This window comes from Rhinoderma darwinii, chromosome 4, assembly GCF_050947455.1.
Source record: "Rhinoderma darwinii isolate aRhiDar2 chromosome 4, aRhiDar2.hap1, whole genome shotgun sequence".
NCBI lineage: Eukaryota > Metazoa > Chordata > Amphibia > Anura > Rhinodermatidae > Rhinoderma > Rhinoderma darwinii.
Genome location: NC_134690.1, coordinates 401433450 through 401451794, shown reverse-complemented (window position 1 = coordinate 401451794; position 18345 = coordinate 401433450). Strand labels below are relative to the sequence as shown.

General features: G+C 44.9%; 1 protein-coding gene across 1 annotated transcript in view; it reads left to right on the top strand.

Annotated features, from left to right (window-relative positions):
- The window catches only part of PPP1CB (protein phosphatase 1 catalytic subunit beta), a 41514-nt gene that overhangs the window by 17999 nt on the left and 5170 nt on the right, over positions 1 to 18345 (top strand). The window contains exons 2-5 of the mRNA XM_075863454.1: positions 4000 to 4131; positions 7132 to 7362; positions 9515 to 9619; positions 12384 to 12455. Coding sequence (XP_075719569.1) covers positions 4000 to 4131; positions 7132 to 7362; positions 9515 to 9619; positions 12384 to 12455 — 540 coding nt within the window. The remainder of the gene's footprint in view (positions 1 to 3999; positions 4132 to 7131; positions 7363 to 9514; positions 9620 to 12383; positions 12456 to 18345) is intronic.

Here is an 18345-nt window from a genome sequence, read left to right as displayed (position 1 = left end):
GTGTGCAGTAGTGGTTCCTCTCGGTACATATTCCCACTGGGCGGTGGATGTCTTCAGGTTTTATTTTAGCAGGTCGTTTCCCTGTGTGGCTGTAACGCCGCCTCCCGTGGCTCTAATATTAGTGTCGTGATGCTGCAGACAGCGGCTGTAAACTGGAAGCCTCTGGACAGTGTCATTACATGGGGGGGTTTACGCTCTGTCTAATCTGTAGATCTCTAAATATAGGATCCAAGGTCTGGCACGAGGAGGTTCCAAGCTGCAGACTAACAGAGTTGTCATTTACCGGCACTAACGGCTGTACTTGTAGTTCGTTTTACAGATGCCACTGGACTACAGGGCCTAATTGCAACTGTTCACTTCATCCTAAAGTGCCCACCAGGGGAGGTAAAAACGTTATCGCATCTCCTCTCGTCCAGCTATGCAGCAGGGCGTGGTGACGTCTTTGCTCTCCTGTTTCGGTTTCGCCCATGTAGCAGAGTTCATGACTTACGGGACCATTTACAAGGTGCTGCTGTGACCTGTAATTTAGTTTTGCTAGGACTGCGCTCGGATATGGAACTTGTCCCGGTGACACATGTTAAAGCTTCGCTATGTGGCTTGGTTTTTCCATTCCCCTTAGACTAGGATTACTGCCCCAACTATTCTTGGCGTGGGAGGTTGGCACTGCGCCGCCCTTCACCTCTCCTCTTTGGTAAGCGGATGAAGCACAAGTTTCTTTCTCAGCCAGTGTTCCAGCATGTGAGCTGTTGTTGCTTTTATTAGGCTGCGGGTTTGTTGACCTTGGCAGGGTTGGTTTACCTGTCATCATATTGTATCACATGGCAGAGCCTAGCTTTGCCAAAGTAAAGTTTACGGTCCTTGTGTGTATCTCTACGGGGCATTGACCATTCGTCTGGTCTCAGAACAGATTTTGCCTCCTCATTTTGGTCAAGACACTAACTTGACGTCTGTCTCCGGCTGTAAGCCAAGTTCTTGAAGACGTTGCTGTGATCACCGGTGTACCAGTAAATTTGGGCATATGGAATGTCCTATCAATGGGCAGAATAACCCCTCCCGTGCAGCCCTATGAAATGCCAGTCAGGAGGCGACAAGCACTACCTACCTAACCCTGATTCTTGAAAGCTGTGGCCATGTCTTCTCACCTCTCTGGATGGACTCGAAGGAAAGAAAGGGGCGTATTTATTTTCTGGCCCTTTCGAGTCTAGTTTGTGGGCACAGTTGTGTTCTAGTCTTGTGTTTTGCAACTTCCTAATATACTTTGTTTAAATCCCACACCATTTTTAAGATCTCTTCTAACTGTCGGTGAATGGAGACCTTCTCTTTTTACGTCCGGATAGTGAGAACCTATCCTGACTTATTGTATGAAGTCTAAGCAATTGCATGTGAGTTAAACACTTCAGACTCCAGCAAGCAGAGTTCTTGAAAATATGTTTTCACTGAAGACTGGACAACCCCTTGCATAGGTAGATGTCTCGATCTGGTGGTCCTCAGTCTCCTCTATAGTACTAGCAGCCGCTTATCCTTCACTTTAGTTATTTCTTAGATGTGAAGTTAGTCGTAAGTCTCGAGGGATATTGAAGAGCTAGGACTCCTAGCGTCGTACATAACTATGATGCTAGGAGCCCGGCTCCCTGCACTGTGTTCGGTCCGGGATCTGCGGCTGAAATACGTTCAGTCCTTTACGGACCGAACATGCTCGTGTGAATCCAGCCTAAATCTGCTTTTCCTTAGACTGAAAATGTATAATGTGATTGTCGTCTTTGGGGTGTCTTAGTGCCGTGTAAAGGTGTTTGCAAAAAGGTGGTCCCTGGAGTCCTACTTTAATAAAGGGAGATTGTCCACGGTAAGCTGCCCTCTTAAGACCTGTAAAATGCCCTATTTTATATGGGGTTTACACTGGCATGGTCCCTTTTTAAGTGCTCGGTTTTCTGTTTGGTTTCCTGGCATCGTCTGCTATTATTGTCTCTGCTGTTTGTTTACCAGTTCTGTGATGCGTGAGACGCCATCTGTCTGATCAGTACCTGTAGTATGGGCACGCTCGCCCCGCACACAGCCGCCTGCAGGGCTCAGTCTCGGTGTCCTATGTTCCTTCCAAAGCCCCCTTGGGTACCAGGAACATTGCTGGATAGGACTGACGTTCTCCGCAGGGAATTTCTTCCTAAATGTGAGCACGGGTCTGAATGTTTATACAACTAAAGGGGGCCTCCAGCAAATAACGTTTATAACATGCAAATTAGAGATGTGATATGTGGAGCAGGGGTAGAACCTCTAAGACCCCCAATGACCCTAGGCCAAGCGATACCCCTGTATGCACAGACTCCCATCGATCACATACTATAAATGTTCACTGGAAATCCCTATGTCCGCTCTGGACAGGCAGTTTGAAGGTGGTGGGAGGGGGATATCTGTCAGATATTGCAAAAAGTTCCAGCATCCATGTTTTGCACCCATTGATTTCAGTGTAAACCCTTGATTCTTCCTGTAATAGCTGCACCCCGCTCGGATCGTCTAGTTTACAAGGGATCCCTCAAATAGGGTCTGCCAAAGTAGACACTTACAGCATCGGGGTTCTGGGTTTGAATCCCACTGAGGGCAACCTCTGCATGGAGTTTGTACGTTCTCCCAGTATTTGTGTTGGTCTCTTCCACTTTATCCGCCGAACGTGGCAAATGACGCGTGGCCTCGACTAATTCCAGGTCACTGACTGTTTAGTAAATCAGGTGGAAGCGTTTAATGCGGCTGAATACACAATGCGTCATGTGAGTGATTGGGGCAGATTTGTCCAGTCAGGGTCCCCCGCGTTTAGCGGTGTAGATTTCCAGTCTTGCTGCAGGAGCTTCGTGTGATGTCGTCCTGAGCTCTACTGCCTTGACATAGCCGAGTCGCTTCTGCTGGACGTCTGCCAGGACTTTCCATTTGTCTAAAAATAGCGGTCTGGTCATCCATGCAGAGCTGCCCTGGAGAAACTGACGGCTGCTGTCTTATGTGCTGGAGCCGGGCACCTCTGAAGGACACTGCTTCTGCTCATTCATGTGTTGCCCAGTTATCTTACGTGAGGCAGAGGGGTAATGTCCAGTCTTAGGCCTCATGCACACTTCTGTTGCCTGTCGTACGGTTGCTAATGACCCGTGAAACACTGACCGCACACAGATGGCTTGCATGCGCAGTCCGTTATTTCAACGGATGAAATGGCCAAGACTGTTCCGTCAAAAACGAACAGGAGTAGGACCTATTTGATCTCGTAACGGCCACACGGTTCCGTTAAAACAAAAGTGTGCGTGGCTCCATAGAAATGAATGTGTGTGCTATCCGTTAAAAAAAAGAAGAAACAAATCGCACACTGAAGAAAATAACTGAAGTGGGCATGAAGCCTTAGGGTCAGTTCACATGGAGTTTTCTGACGCGGAAAACGTGCCAAAAAGCGGCCGAAAGAGGCTACCATTGATTTCAATTGGAGGCGGTTTTTCCCGCGAGTGGAATAAACTGCTCGAGGGGAAAAGGGACATGCCCTATCTTCGGGCGTATTACGTATCTGACCTCCCATTGACATCAATGGGAGACAGAGAGTGTATTTCGCGGCGTGCAGGCAGCGCAAAATCTGCCTAAAAAAAATAAATCTGTATGAACCCAGCCTTAGAGGGCGGAGGCTGAGGTCCTCCTGTACAGAAAATGATTCATTCTTACCCCTTGTCCACAGCGATTTCTTGATTACTCCTTTGTCAATATCCTAGTCTGCCTGTTGATCCGCCTTATAGGCTTTTGGAGTGTAAGAGGAAACCAATGCAAACTCAACGCCTATGTGGGAGACATGGAAACACACCTATATATATATATATATATATATATATATATATATATATATATATATATATAATAAATTTGCTTGCTTGTCTGTCTTAGTTCTGTGTAGGACCCTCCTAAGGTTGTAGGTCACTGCACGCTCTCATTAGATTTTCCTTCACTTTAAACTTCACACTGTCAATCTCCTCCCTCCTGCAGTGCGAGGATGTCGCCCCGGAAAGATTGTGCAGATGACGGAGGCCGAGGTGCGGGGACTCTGCATAAAATCCAGGGAAATCTTCCTCAGTCAGCCCATCCTGCTGGAACTGGAGGCACCTCTCAAGATTTGTGGTACGTTTTATTTTATTAAAACAAGAGGAGAAGATTTAGGGGTTTCTGTTCTCCCAGCAAACAAGTGTCCACGAAAAGCAAGGTAGTACATGGTATTAGTGTGAATTTTTTTTGCCAGGGCTAGTTGTCACTTAGTAAGTACGTGACTTATCTTGTACTGATAGTTACATCCTGTATTATACTCTAGAGCTGAACTCACTATTCTGCTAGTGGGGTTACTATTATATATTCTCCACCAGCAGAATAGCGAGTGCAGCTCTGGAGTATAATGCAGGATATAACTCAGGATCAGTACAGGATATGTAATGTATGTACACAGTGACTCCACCAGCAGAATAGTGAGTGCAGCTCTGGAGTATAATACAGGATGTAACTCAGGATCAGTACAGGATAAGTAATGTATGTACACAGGGACTCCACCAGCAGAATAGTGAGTGCAGCTCTGGAGTATAATACAGGATGTAACTCAGGATCAGTACAGGATAAGTAATGTATGTACACAGTGACTCCACCAGCAGAATAGTGAGTGCAGCTCTGGAGAATAATACAGGATGTAACTCAGGATCAGTACAGGATAAGTAATGTAAGTACACAGGGACTCCACCAGCAGAATAGTGAGTGCAGCTCTGGAGTATAATACAGGATGTAACTCAGGATCAGTACAGGATAAGTAATGTATGTACACAGTGACTCCACCAGCAGAATAGTGAGTGCAGCTCTGGAGTATAATACAGGATGTAACACGGGATCAGAACAGGATAAGTAATGTAATGTACACGGGGATTCCACTGTCTATGTGATTATATATATTCTTCCCTCTGTGCAATGCTGCATATTATAGTGATTTCCCCCCCCCCCCCCCCTCCTTGCAGTCAAAGGAGCAAGCCACAGCATCAAGAGGATTTTAGATACTGCAATCTTTTGATGGTCACCTGTGAATTTCAATGTTTTCGGCTCATCCAGGTTGATAAACACGGGAACCTCACACGTTAGTCTATCAATTTAAACAAGATGTTTGAAGATCCACAATGTTGCGGTGTCCTTTAATGATGTAACACTCCGCAGCAGGCACTGAGCATCGTGGCCCCTTGGCGTCACGTTGTGTATATAGTTCTCTGTATACAGCCGTGACTAGTAGTAGGCTTTACTAGCTGCCCCCTCTCATTGGCGATAGAGATGTATATTTTATCATCCTGCCCCTGACTGAATCACACGGACACATCCTGGCCATTTACTGCCATTTACCCTTCCGTGCAGATTGAGCTCATCGGAGAGCAGCAGTTTCATCCCCTCCTTTCAGAATGTTGGGGTTCGGCTTAGTGCTCCCCTGTCAGTCTGCCTCCCTGCTGTCTATTCGAGCAGTGGCTTGAAATCCTGATGACGTGCGTGTTTAGTCTGCTATTCCAGGAGGCTCCATAGATTGCATTTTATATCATGTTTGCATCTTCTGTAAATCATTATTGTATCTGGCCTCTCGTTTCCTGCACCACTTCTTCTTTTTAAAGCTACAAGTCTGTTCATCCTGAGCCTCCTGGTTCATGGATACATCTGCAGTGAAGATTTGGGACTAGGTACAATAGCGATGTGGTTTATCCATTTATTCTAATTGCCACGTTGTAACCTGTTAAGGGGAGAATACATAGTAGATAACTGCAGCCAAAAGCTTTCACCTCCGATTCATGGACGGTTTAGCGAGACAACATTCATGGTATTTCAGGCTACGTTCACATGGCATATGTTACAGGCTGAAAAATAAGAGGCTGATTTTAAGGAAAATCTGGCTCTGAAACTTAGGTGTTTACCAGCGTATTTTCAAAGCGGTTTTTAATTTTGCGAGCGTATTGAAGGTGTATGTTGAGGGGCATTTTATGAAGTGTCAATGGGAAAGATCTGCTCGTAAAATCCCTCAAAATTACGTCTCATAAGAACTACAGTTGGAAGCAGTTTGCGGGCGTATTTCAAGTTTATCCCCGCGTGTAATATGAGTGCATTGCGAGCCAAAATACTCTTGAAAGTGCGCCTTGTGAACATAGCCTAAGGGTACCCACACAATTTTGCTGCAGATTTTACCCCTTCTACATTGCAGTATGATCATTCTGTTTTGGATGTTCACTCATTGAAGATCCGCAGCGTCCTCTGATCTGTGTAGGATAACGTTTAGCAGCATCTGGATGAGATTTTTTTTTTTTTTTTTTTTTAAATCTCATCCACTTACCTGCAACGGTCTACCTCTGTGCAGGGGGCCTCGCCCCTTCAGGACATCTGCCGTACATACACAAAATATTTAGGGACCAATGCTATAAATGTGCGGCAATGATTTAGTGGGAACCGAGGCTGTGCTTACACCTTCACCTGTGATCGACATCTGTCCGGCCACGGGTCAGTACAGAGAGCACTCAGATCGCCACTGTTTAACCTCTTAGATGCTGTGGTCAAGATTGGCCACAGCATCTAAGTGAGGTAAGCAAAGTGACGGGGCTCCCTTTGTCTTCTGATTGCCAACTCCCAATGATTATATCACTGATGATCCCCTGTAATTGCAACGGCCCGCAGTATAAAGTTAAAATGTTACACGGCAGGGAACAGAATAAAAAAAATCCACACTGGCAGAATTGCTGCTTTTTCGTACCAGAGATACATTTTCGCTTACAGAAGGTTCCCTGCACTGATGCTTTGTTAGGGCCTGTTCACATCAGCGCTTCTCTTCTGTTGAGGGGTACAGTTAGAGGTTTCCGTCGGGTTAACCCCTCAACGGAAAGACAATCTGAAACCTTCGCTTCCGTTTCCCTCACTGTCTATCTCAATGGTGATGGAAACGTTGCTAGAGGTTTGCGTTTGTCACCGTTGTGACGGTCTCGTTGTTCTTGACAATCAATAGCGCAGTCAAAATTGGCCTGCCCCTTTAAGGAAGCTTTGTATTTCCTTCCCCTCTGGGATCCGCTCCTTCGAGGGTTTACTTTATCATTTTTATTAAGCTGATTATATTTTTTCCTCCCTCAGGTGATATCCACGGGCAGTACACAGATTTACTCCGGTTGTTTGAATATGGCGGCTTCCCCCCAGAAGCGAATTACCTTTTCCTGGGGGATTACGTGGACAGAGGGAAGCAGTCATTGGAAACCATCTGCCTGCTGCTGGCGTATAAAATCAAATACCCGGAGAACTTCTTCCTGCTCAGAGGAAACCACGAGTGCGCGAGCATCAACCGCATTTATGGCTTCTACGACGAGTGTAAGTGTCTGGGATTACACGGCCTCGCCCTGCTCTAGTAAATCCGTAAGGTTGTCAGGACCTAGTAAGATACATCGTATGTGTCATTCGTCATCCTGCCGTCAATAATAGGAAGCCCTCAATACTTTGTACGCAGTCCGGACAAAAGAAAAACCAACCTTTACCAATGTGACTGGTCCTTAGTGACAGGATGAGGAGGAGATGGCGTCCGTTGTGCTTAAAGGGGTTATCCAGTCGCTAAAATTTGATGGCCTATTCTCCGGTTAGGCCATCAATTGCTGATGGGTCAGGGTCCGACTCCCAGGACCCCCGCCGTTCAGTTGTTTTGATGGGGCCGCAGCTCTCGTACGAGCGCTGCTGCTCCTTCATTTCTTCTTGCTCACTGTGAATCTACACGGATGTAGTGGCTATTCACAGGTATTGAAGCCTTCTATTCCCCTCAATGGAAGAAGAAGGCTGCAATACATGTGAATCACTGCTACATCCGTGTAGATTCACAGTGAGCAAGTAAATAAGGGGAAACAGCGCTTGTACGCGCGATACACCTCCAAAACGTCTGATTCGTAGGGGTCCCGGGAGTCAGGATAGACCAATAGCTGATGGGTCAGGGTCTAAGGATAGGCCATCAATTTTTAGCGACTGGATAACCCCTTTAATCACTGCCGACGTTAAACTGCATACAGTGGAGCATGTTGTGATTTTTCTCTTGGATTCTGTGTAAATCTGGCGGAAAAAACCTTTGTGTGCCTCCGTATAAAATGAGTGGAAGCCTATAAGCCCAGGCAATGGTTGTCGTGTTATGAATGCACACAACGTGAATCTAATACAGCTGTTTGTGGGCTCTTAACCCCTTCCCGACATCCGCCGTATATATACGGCGCACGCCGGGTGCGGGAATATGGAGCGGGCTTACGGGCTGAGTCTGCTCCATAGAGCGAGTGTGTCGGCTGTGTGTTACGAGCTTTAGCGCGATCCCGCTTGTTTAACCCGTTAAATGGCGCGTTCAATAGAGATCGCGGCATTTAAATTACTAAAAACAGGGGGGCGACCCCCCTGTAACGTCTCAACGGCCTCCCCGCGGCGAGATCGGGGGGAGCCGTTTGTTCACACGGCTGCCTGGGGGTCTAAGTCCCCCAGGTCCGCCATCTTGGTACTCCTATGAAGCTCTCCCTCTGGCAGGGCTTCATAGGAGACTGTCAGAATCGCGATATACTGCAATACATTAGTTTGAAAGTCTGAACTATCACAATATATCGTTATTTAACCCGCACGGTGAACGCCGTAAAAAAATTAAAAAAAAATTGTAAACGCCAGAATCTCTATTTTTTTGGTCACCTCGTCTCCCACAAAAAATGAAATAAAAAGTGATCAAACCCTCGTACACCAAAATGGTATTATTAAAAACTACAGCTTATCCCGCAAAAAAATAAGCCCTCATACCACTTAATCGACGGAAAAATAAAGAAGTTACGGCTCTCAGAATTTTTGCGAAACAAAATTCATTTTCTTTTTTACACTTAGGTTTTTACTTGTAAAAGTAGTAAAATATAGAAAAAACTACACATATTTGGTATCGCCGTAATCGTATTGACCCGCAGAATAAAATGAACATGTTTTAATTGTACAGTCAATTCCGTAAAAATGGCGCGCAAAAAACCATGCCGGAATCTCTTTTTTTCCATTTTCTACCCCACAAATAATTTTTTTTCCCGTTTCCTAGTACATTATACGGCAAAATAAATGGTGCTACAAAAACCTACAACTTGTCCCGCAAAAATCAAGCCCTCATAGGACTATATCGAGGGAAAAATAAAGGCGTTATGGCCTTTGGCAGGTGGGGAGGAAAAATCGAAAATTAAAATCTGAAAAAGGGCTGCGGCGTGAAAGGGTTAATCATACTGAACTTTCTGGCAAATTTGAACTGATGGGGCCTAGTGAGCTCGGCTGTCCTCGGAAACCCGTTATGCTCCGCCTGAATGAAGCGGCCGTCCGGGACAGGTGGGACCCGCATTGGTCCGTTTTATGGCGTATCCGGCAGATCTGCAATAAATGTCGTGACACAACCCTTTTAATGAAGCTGCTGATTCTCTCATTTCTTTGTTGTACTTGTGACGCACCTAATAAAAGATAACCCCCTCTATAATCTCTTTAGGCAAACGGAGGTTCAACATAAAGCTCTGGAAGACATTTACCGACTGCTTCAATTGCCTGCCGATTGCCGCCATCGTGGACGAGAAGATCTTCTGTTGCCACGGAGGTAAGGGAGGCGAGATCTTGGGAATCACCATTGTAATGCTTTGCAGGCAGGACCTGTGATCCCCTGGGTCATCTCCATGGCTCTGGTCATGACTTCTTGTTTTCCGCCATGGTGAGGTCAGGTCCCCGTGCGTCAGATGTGGCCGGGAGTATTGGACTGCAGATGTCTTGAGGTTACTATTGCTCATCAATGCTGAAAGCACAATCTAATTAAAGGTTTTCCCCGTCCAAGTGGCACATGATGATTAAACTGGGCGATGTCGCTAATTATGAAATGTACAGGTAGGACGCCGGGCAAGGGCTACACAATGACACGAAATCACCATCTTTCCCTAATAGTGCTAAATGTCCCAACATGGCTGGAAATTTTGGTGATAGTTGCACAATGTTCTTCCCACCTGTATCTCTCGCCGACCACAAGATCCTATCGCCCGTGAAGAATTCCATAGAGATCCAATGTGTTACGGTCATTGATATGAATGGGTCTTTTTTGCTTTGTGTGGATTCAGTCCAGTAAGTAAACTGAGCAATGCCTAAGGGGTTTGAGATCTCGTCACGTGTATCTGACCAATCGGGAGATCATTTTGACTGGTTTTCCCCTTTACGTTCTTATGTTGCCAATTCTATTACATGTGTATAACTTCAAGGGGCATCTTTAGCTTTTATATTTTGTGTTTCAATTCCTCACCAAGACCTCTGCTCTCTGTCAGTGAAAGGGAACGTATTGTTTGTCCAGGGTCTAAAAACCAGCACTGACCTAATACTTCTCACGGCTGAGGGTTTGTTAGTCATATCCATCAGCACAAATCTCTCTCCTGTCTTGATTTCCAGGCTACTAACCTCTTACCTATACTGATACATTGTAAAAATCTGAGCAAAACTAGGTCAGGGCGTTGGCTTCAGACTTTACATTTCCATTCTGATGGCAAGCAGAGGTCTTTCCAAACAATGAATTGATACACAAATTCTATTAGAAAGTTGCATAACTTTTCCTGATACAATGGTTCAGCTTGATTTACATAAGACTGGACGGTTCTTCTGGTGCAGCTCTGCATTGTCTCCGTTCTCAGTAGGTAAACATGCTTTGTGCTGCGTTACGTTTCTCGTAAGTCCTGGTTGCTGAGCTGCTCGTCTTTTTTTTTTTTATTACGGGGACAGAGTGTGATAGAACACACCAGACAGGTTCTCCGAGGACCGGCTCCTGCTTAACTTCTCGGTTACTAACACAACACCGTTCTATTTGTATTCACCTAATAAAGTGATCTCCAACTTGCAAAACTACAACTCCTAGCAAGACCGAGGCGACAAATGGAGCTGGGAAACCGCTGCACTAATCCATCAGGAGGAGACGCCTGCAGAATTGTCTTGGCGTCCAACTTAATGACTTTAGCGGGATTTGAACGTATTTTTAGCTGATCGAAAAAATAAAGTGTCTTCCTACCACCCCCTGTGTCTTGAAAAAATGCAGCAATTACCTAGTGGAATATCACGATTAGGTTGGGTTCACACGACCACAATAACGTCCGTAATGGACGGACGTATTTCGGCCGGAAGTCCCGGACCGAACTCAGTGCAGGGAGCCGGGCTCCTAGCATCATAGTTATGTACAATGCTAGGAGTCCCTGCCTCGCTGCCGGACAACTGTCCCGTACTGTAATCATGTTTTCAGTACGGGACAGTGGTTCCACGGAGAGGCAGGGACTCCTAGCGTCGTACATTACTATGATGCTAGGAGCCCGGCTCCCTGCACTGTGTTCGGTCCGGGACTTCCGGCCGAAATACGTCCGTCCATTACGGACGTTATTGTGGTCGTGTGAACCCAGCCTTACACAGAGCTTGAACTTAAGACATGTAGATCGTTGGCAAAGGGATAGCCGGACTGAAATCTTCACATGGGTGCAGTGTGAGATCTCGGACCTCCACTGAACCCATTCAGCATCACTCGCATTGTCCTCAATGGAAATCTGACGCAACCTCGTAAGCCAAGTAGCAATGAGTGGCCCTCTGGGACCAGTGGCCCTGTTCATGGCTCTCCAGCTGGTGGCAGCAGCAGAAGAAAGTAGTGTGCACCAGGCGTAGAGTTACTGTCATAGTACCAGGCAAAGAACCCTATCAATACTGGTGCTGTTTTTCTTTCGTTTATCAGATTTTGCTTTATAAATCGCTGGCAGTCGGAGCTCAGATCGTGCTGTGTGATCTGATCTTCTATTGACCCCCTTCAGCCCCCATTCCTTTGTGGCTGATTGGCTGAGGGTCACATGGCCTGCTCCTTGACTATTTCTGTGACCGTGCCATGAAGATGTTCTCTAAGCGGTCTCTCATATTCGTTAATGCAAAGGGAGCTATTGCTGAAAATGAGTTGCTACAATTGCACCTTCTCAATGACTGCCCGAATATCTAAGGGGTGAATGGAATACTGCTCTCGTCTCATAGTCTACCTGAATGGAGCTGTAAAGAGGATCTGTCGTGGCTTCTGACCTTTATATAACTACCTGATTATTGTGACTCCTGGCAGCCTGAGAAGTTTATCATCGTATCCATACCCATGATCCCCGTGCCAAGGCACAAATGCTGCAGGCCGCGCCGCGTTCTCCCTGAGCTGTTTGTAGCGTTTCCTTGTCTCTGGGACTTTTCCCAGTCCTCCCCTCTGGCAGAGCCGCGATGTTTCCTTCAGCTGTTGCCTATCCGATAACTTTTTTTTTTTTTTCCCCTTTTTGCACCGATCATGTCTCATGTTTGATTTGTAATGAAATATTCTCTTCCAGGTCTCTCTCCAGATTTACAGTCTATGGAACAGATCCGCAGAATCATGAGGCCAACAGATGTCCCTGACACAGGTAGAGTCCTCCATGGGAAATCTAATTCCAGAAAGGGGTAGTTCAGTGCAAATTCATTAATCCGACACTAAATGGTCCATAAATCCCGATAGTCCGCCATGGGCCAAATATAGTCCCAATTCCGGATTAACAGGAGTTTAACCGCATCCCAACACCTGAAGTCGACAACATAGGGCTTTTTACTCCGATGACTCCGACATGAAGAGAAGTAGACGAGGGAAGAGGCAAGTATAGACACGCTGGGCTGTTCACACACTGTTACGGTCATCTGTATTCATGTACGCCTATAAACAGACTTCCAATAATCTGACAATAAAGTGGATGTGTTCATGCCAGATTTACTGTATTTAACCCCTTAACGCTCCAGGACATACTATTATGTCATGGTAAGTGCATCGTTCGCGCTCCATGACATAATAGTATGTCATGGAGTAAACACGGCGCCGTTCGCGCGGGGCGCGTGCATGAGCTGTGATAGCTGCTGTTTCCGACAGCAGACTATCACTGCTCAATGTGCCGGGACCGATCGCGGTGGTCCCCGCAGATTTAACCCCTCAGAAGCCGCGTTCAATAGCGATCGCGGCTTCTTAGGGGTTAATCCGCCATCGCCGGCCTGCTACACGATAGCGGCCGGCGATGGTGACTATGGCAACCGGACACCAAAAAATGGCGTCCGGCTATGCCATATACGGAAGCCTAGTGGGTTCTGACAACGTCAGGACCCACTATGCTTGCTGTCAGTGAGTAGCTGACAGTTCTAATACACTGCACTACGCATGTAGTGCAGAGTATTAGAATAGCGATCAGGACCTCCTGCCCTCAAGTCCCCTAATGGGACAAAGTAAAAAAGTAAAAAAAAAGTTAAAAAAAGTTGTGTAAAAATAAGAAAATAAAAGTTTTAAAAGTAATAAAAGTAAAAATCCCCCTTTTTCCCTTGTCAGTCTTTATTATTAAAATAAATAAATAAATAAACAAATAAACTATACATAATTGGTATCGCCACGTCCGGAACGGCCTGAACTACAAAATTATTTCGTTATTTATCCCGCGCGGTGAACGCCGTAAAAAAAATAAATAATAAACCGCACCACAATCACAATTGTTTGGTCACTTCACCTCCCAAAAAATGGAATAAAAAGAGATCAAAAAGTCGCATGTACCTATAAATGGTACTGATCGAAACTACAGTTCGTTACGCAAAAAATAAGTCCTCGCACGGCTTTTTTGAAGGAAAAATAAAAACGTTCTGGCTCTTAGAATAAGGTAACACAAAAAGTGAATGATTGTTTACAAAACGTATTTTATTGTGCAAACGCCATAAGACATAAAATAAAACTATAAACATCTGGTATCGCCGTAATCGTATCGCCCCGCAGAATAAAGTGAATATGTCATTTATAGCGCACAGTGAACGCTGTGAAAAAAATAGAACAAAAAAACAATAGTAGAATTGCGGTTTTTTAGTCACCACGCCACATAAAAATAGAATAAAGACTGATCAAAAAGTCGCATGCATGACATGAAAACTGCAATGGATTCCTCAAGGTCTCTAGTTTCCAAATTGGCGTCACTTTTGGGGGTTTTCCACTGTTTTGGCACCACAAGACCTCTTCAAACCGGACATGGTGCCTAATAAAAAAGAGGGCTCAAAATCCACTAGGTGTTCTTTTGCTTCGGAGGCCGGTACTTCAGTCCATTACCGCACTAGGGCCACATGTGGGATATTTCTCTAAACTGTAGAATCTGGGCAATAAGTACTAAGTTGCGTTTCTCTGATAAATCCTTTTGTGTTATAAAAAAAATGGTATAAAGAGGATTTTCTGACAAAAAAAAAAAGAGTAAATTTCACCTCTACTTTGCTCTAAATTTCTGTGAAACACCTAAAGGGTTCATAAACTTTCTATATGCTGTTGTGAATACTTTGAGGGGTCTAGTTTCTAAAATGGGGTGTTTGATAGGGGTTTCTAATATATGGGCCCTCAAAGCAACTTCAGAACTGAACTGGAACCTAAAAAAATAAATAAATGAGGCAATACTTCGCTTCTCACATTATACTGATAATGCTCCGTGCCCACCCCGAGATGACCCCATTTTGACCGTTTGTATAAACGGAGACCCCTATTAGACCGTTTCAGTGCCCGGTTTTCCCAAGCCTACACCCCCGAGAAGTGTATTTCTATTGATGAGTCCCTGGTACATTTTAAAGCGAGGGTTCAATTCCGCCAGTACCTGCCGGGTAAGAGGGCAAGGTATGGCGTGAAGATGTATAAGCTGTGAGAGTGCATCAGGGTATACCTACAGGTTTAGGATATATGAAGGAAAGGCCACCCCCAAACCAGACTGCATCCTGGACTACAATAGGTACATGGGAGGGAAGGACTTGTCAAATCAAGTCCTGAAGCCCTACAGCGCCATGCGGTGTGGTATAAGAAGCTGGCCGGGCACATCATACAGATGGCTTTGTACAATGCGTACGTGCTACGTCGATGTGCAGGCCAGAGGGGGACTTTCCTGGAATTTCAAGATCTAATCTTTAGGGACCAGGAAGGGGGGGCACCCAGTACTTCTGGAAGCGAGGCCACACGCATCGTACCAGGGCAACACTTTCCAAGAGAAGTTCCCCAAACCGGTGGAAAGGGAAAGAGTCAAAAGAGGTGCAGAGTCTGCTATAAGAGGGGGATAAGGAAGAACACAATATACCAATGTGACACGTGTCCCGAAAAACCAGGGCTCTGTATAAAAGATTGTTTTAAAATGTATCATACATCCCTTGATTTTTAATTTACCCTGATGCACTCCGCACAGCTTACCCCCCTCATCTTTCCCTTCTGAGCCCTGCTGTGTGCCCAGGCAGCTGATAACAGCCACATGTAGGGTATTGTCGTACCCAGGAGAACCCACATTACAATTTAAGGGGTGTATATCTCCGGTGGCGCATGCTGGGCACAATATATCGGACACTGACATGCCATATATATATATATAAAATTGCAAATCTCACTCTGCACCATCTGCTGCGCATTATCTTTTACACAGTACCTGTGGGGTCAAAATGCTCACTACACCTCTAGATGAATGTCTTAAGGGGTGTAGTTTTTAAAATGGGGTCACTTCTCGGGGGTTTCAACTCTACTGGTACCTCAGGGGCTTCTGCATACATGACTTAGCACCAGAAAAGCTCCAGTAGGCCAAATGGTGGTCCTTTCCTTCTGAGCCCTCCCATGGGCCCAAACGGCAGTTTATCACCACAAATGGGGTATTGCCGCACTAAGGACAAATTGGGCAACAAAATGGGGTATGTTGTTCCCTGTGAAAATAAGAAATTTTGATCAAAAATTACATCTTATTGGAAAAAATATCTTTTTTTTCATTTCACAGCCCAATTCAAATAGGTGCTGTGAAAAAACTGTGCGGTCAAAATGATAACAAAAACCATAAATGAATTCCTTGAGGGGTGTAGTTTCCAAAATGGGGTCACTTCTGGTGGGTTTCCATTGTTTTGATACCTCAACACCTCTTCAAACCTGGCATGCTGCCTAAAATATATTCTAATAAAAAAGAGGCCTTAAAATGCACTAGGTGCTTCTTTGCTTCTAGGGCTTGTGTTTTAGTCCACGAGCGCAGTAGGGCCACATGTGGGACATTTCTAAAAACTGCAGAATCTGGACAATACATATTTAGTAGTATTTCTCTGGTAAAACCTTCTCTGTTACAGAAAAAAAATTAATAAATTTGAAATTCAGCAGAAAAAATGAAATTTGCAAATTTCATTTCCACTTTGCTTTAATTCCTGTGAAATGCCTGAAGGGTTAAAAAACTTTCTAAATGCTGTTTTGAATACTTTGAGGGGTCTAGTTTTTAAAATGGGGTGTTTTATGGGGGTTTCTAATACATAGGCCCCTCAAATCCACTTCAGAACTGAACCGGTACCTTAAAAAAAAGGCTTTTGAAATTTTCTTAAGAATATGAGAAATTGCTGTTTATGTTCTAAGCCTTGTAACGTCCAAGAAAAATAAAATAATGTTCAAAAAACGATGCCAATCTTAAGTAGACATATGGGAAATGTGAACTAGTAACTATTTTGGGTGGTATAACCGTCTGTTTTTCAAGCAGATGCATTTAAATTCTGAAAAATGCTATTTTTTGTAAATTTTCTCTAAATTTTGCAATTTTTCACAAATAAAGACTGAATATATCGACCAAATTTTACCACGAACATGAAGCCCAAAGTGTCACGAGAAAACAATCTCAGAATCGCTTGGATAGGTTTAAGCATTCTGACGTTATTACCACATAAAGTGAAATATGTCAGATTTGAAAAATGGGCTCTGAGCCTTAAGGCCCAAACTAGGCTGCGTCCTTAAGGGGTTAAATACGTTTACTAGCTTGTTGGCCTAAGAGCAGAATAGGAGTGGCCTTTGGCTTCCACATACAAACCCTTCTGGCACCCCTTGGCCATCCAGGTCAGAGGTTCAAGACCACCACCCCCCCCCCCCCACCCCATTGCTGTTCCTCCAAAGGTAATTGCTGAGGCAACATTATCAGGGTGTCCAAGAGGGGTTCAGCATGAGTAGGAGTTGCGCTATCTGTCATTTTATTGAGGGGTCAAGCAACTATGTTTCGGGGTAAGCATTTGCTGCATAGGAACGTGGCCTTATTTACATTCAGGCGCTGGAAAACTGCTTACCTTGCGGCAGGCTTGTAGTCCTAGATTGTGAACGAGGACTTAAATCAATCTTAGACTGCTAGGAAAGGGATCTCACCGGTGAGAAGTTGCATAGGATTTTGTAAAACTGGAGTGATCTGTCCCTTTAACCCTTCCGCTGCCACAGAGCAATGTAATAAGTCAAGCTGTGACTATAATATAAGGTGTAGAGCTTAGATCTTGGTATCCTATAGAAGTCCAGAATCTTTACTTTTGAAATGATAACCGGCTCAAATCTCGGTGTAATGTTGGAGATGAGCGGCACTGGCAGCAGCAACTGAGGACAACTCCTGTACACCGCTGCGGAATATGTTGGCGCTACACAAGTAACCAGAAATAATCACCCCCTTGCACCTAATCAGGACTATTGTCTTGGACTCAGATGTGGACCAATATCTGGATGTCCGATTTTTGGTCTCTAGTTCTGGTGATTATATGTAGACATGACGTGTGTGAACTCTGCACATCCTGAACTCTTATTATTGTGCGTCTCCGGTTCTGCTTGGTTAAAACTTTTATCTACTGACGTGAATTGATATGATCTTTTCATACAACATTGCGCTTCGATGCAAAGCTGCATGATGGAGCCCATGATCAAGTGCTGGGTGGCATTTTTACAGTATGCCAGGTATCTGTTTTTGTAAAATATATATGGGTATGGGGGGGTGTAATGAGATTTTTAATTTTATAGTTCACGGTTTTTGTTTTGTGTATGTCAAGTGTGAAAATTGTCATGGCAATGAAAAGGTTAATCTGTAGTATGGAGATCAGTGGCGTCCTGCTTCTGTCTGTTGTACGCGTTCCTGCCGGTTGCAGCTGCTCTCTACAATCTTGTATGGCGCGGAGCCCGGCAGTGTAGACTCTTGCAGCTGCCTCCTACATTGTACACTCTGTGCTCTATGCCTGGAATTTAGGGACGACTTGTTGTTCACTCCAGGCAATCTTTATTTCGCTGTTTTTTTGCTTTTACAGATGTTTGTTTGATTTGTTCAGAATGTTAAGAAACTTTTGGCGGTTATCAGGGACTATGATTGTTAAATGACCAAGTTTTATGGCGGGGGGAGGGGTGCAGCTGAACGCACAAAATCAAATAAAACAATGTGGTGTAGCCCGTTTCCCCACTCAATGACACGGTTGTTACACAAGCGCGGATCCTCCATACGGGAGATCTGAGACCCCTGAGAG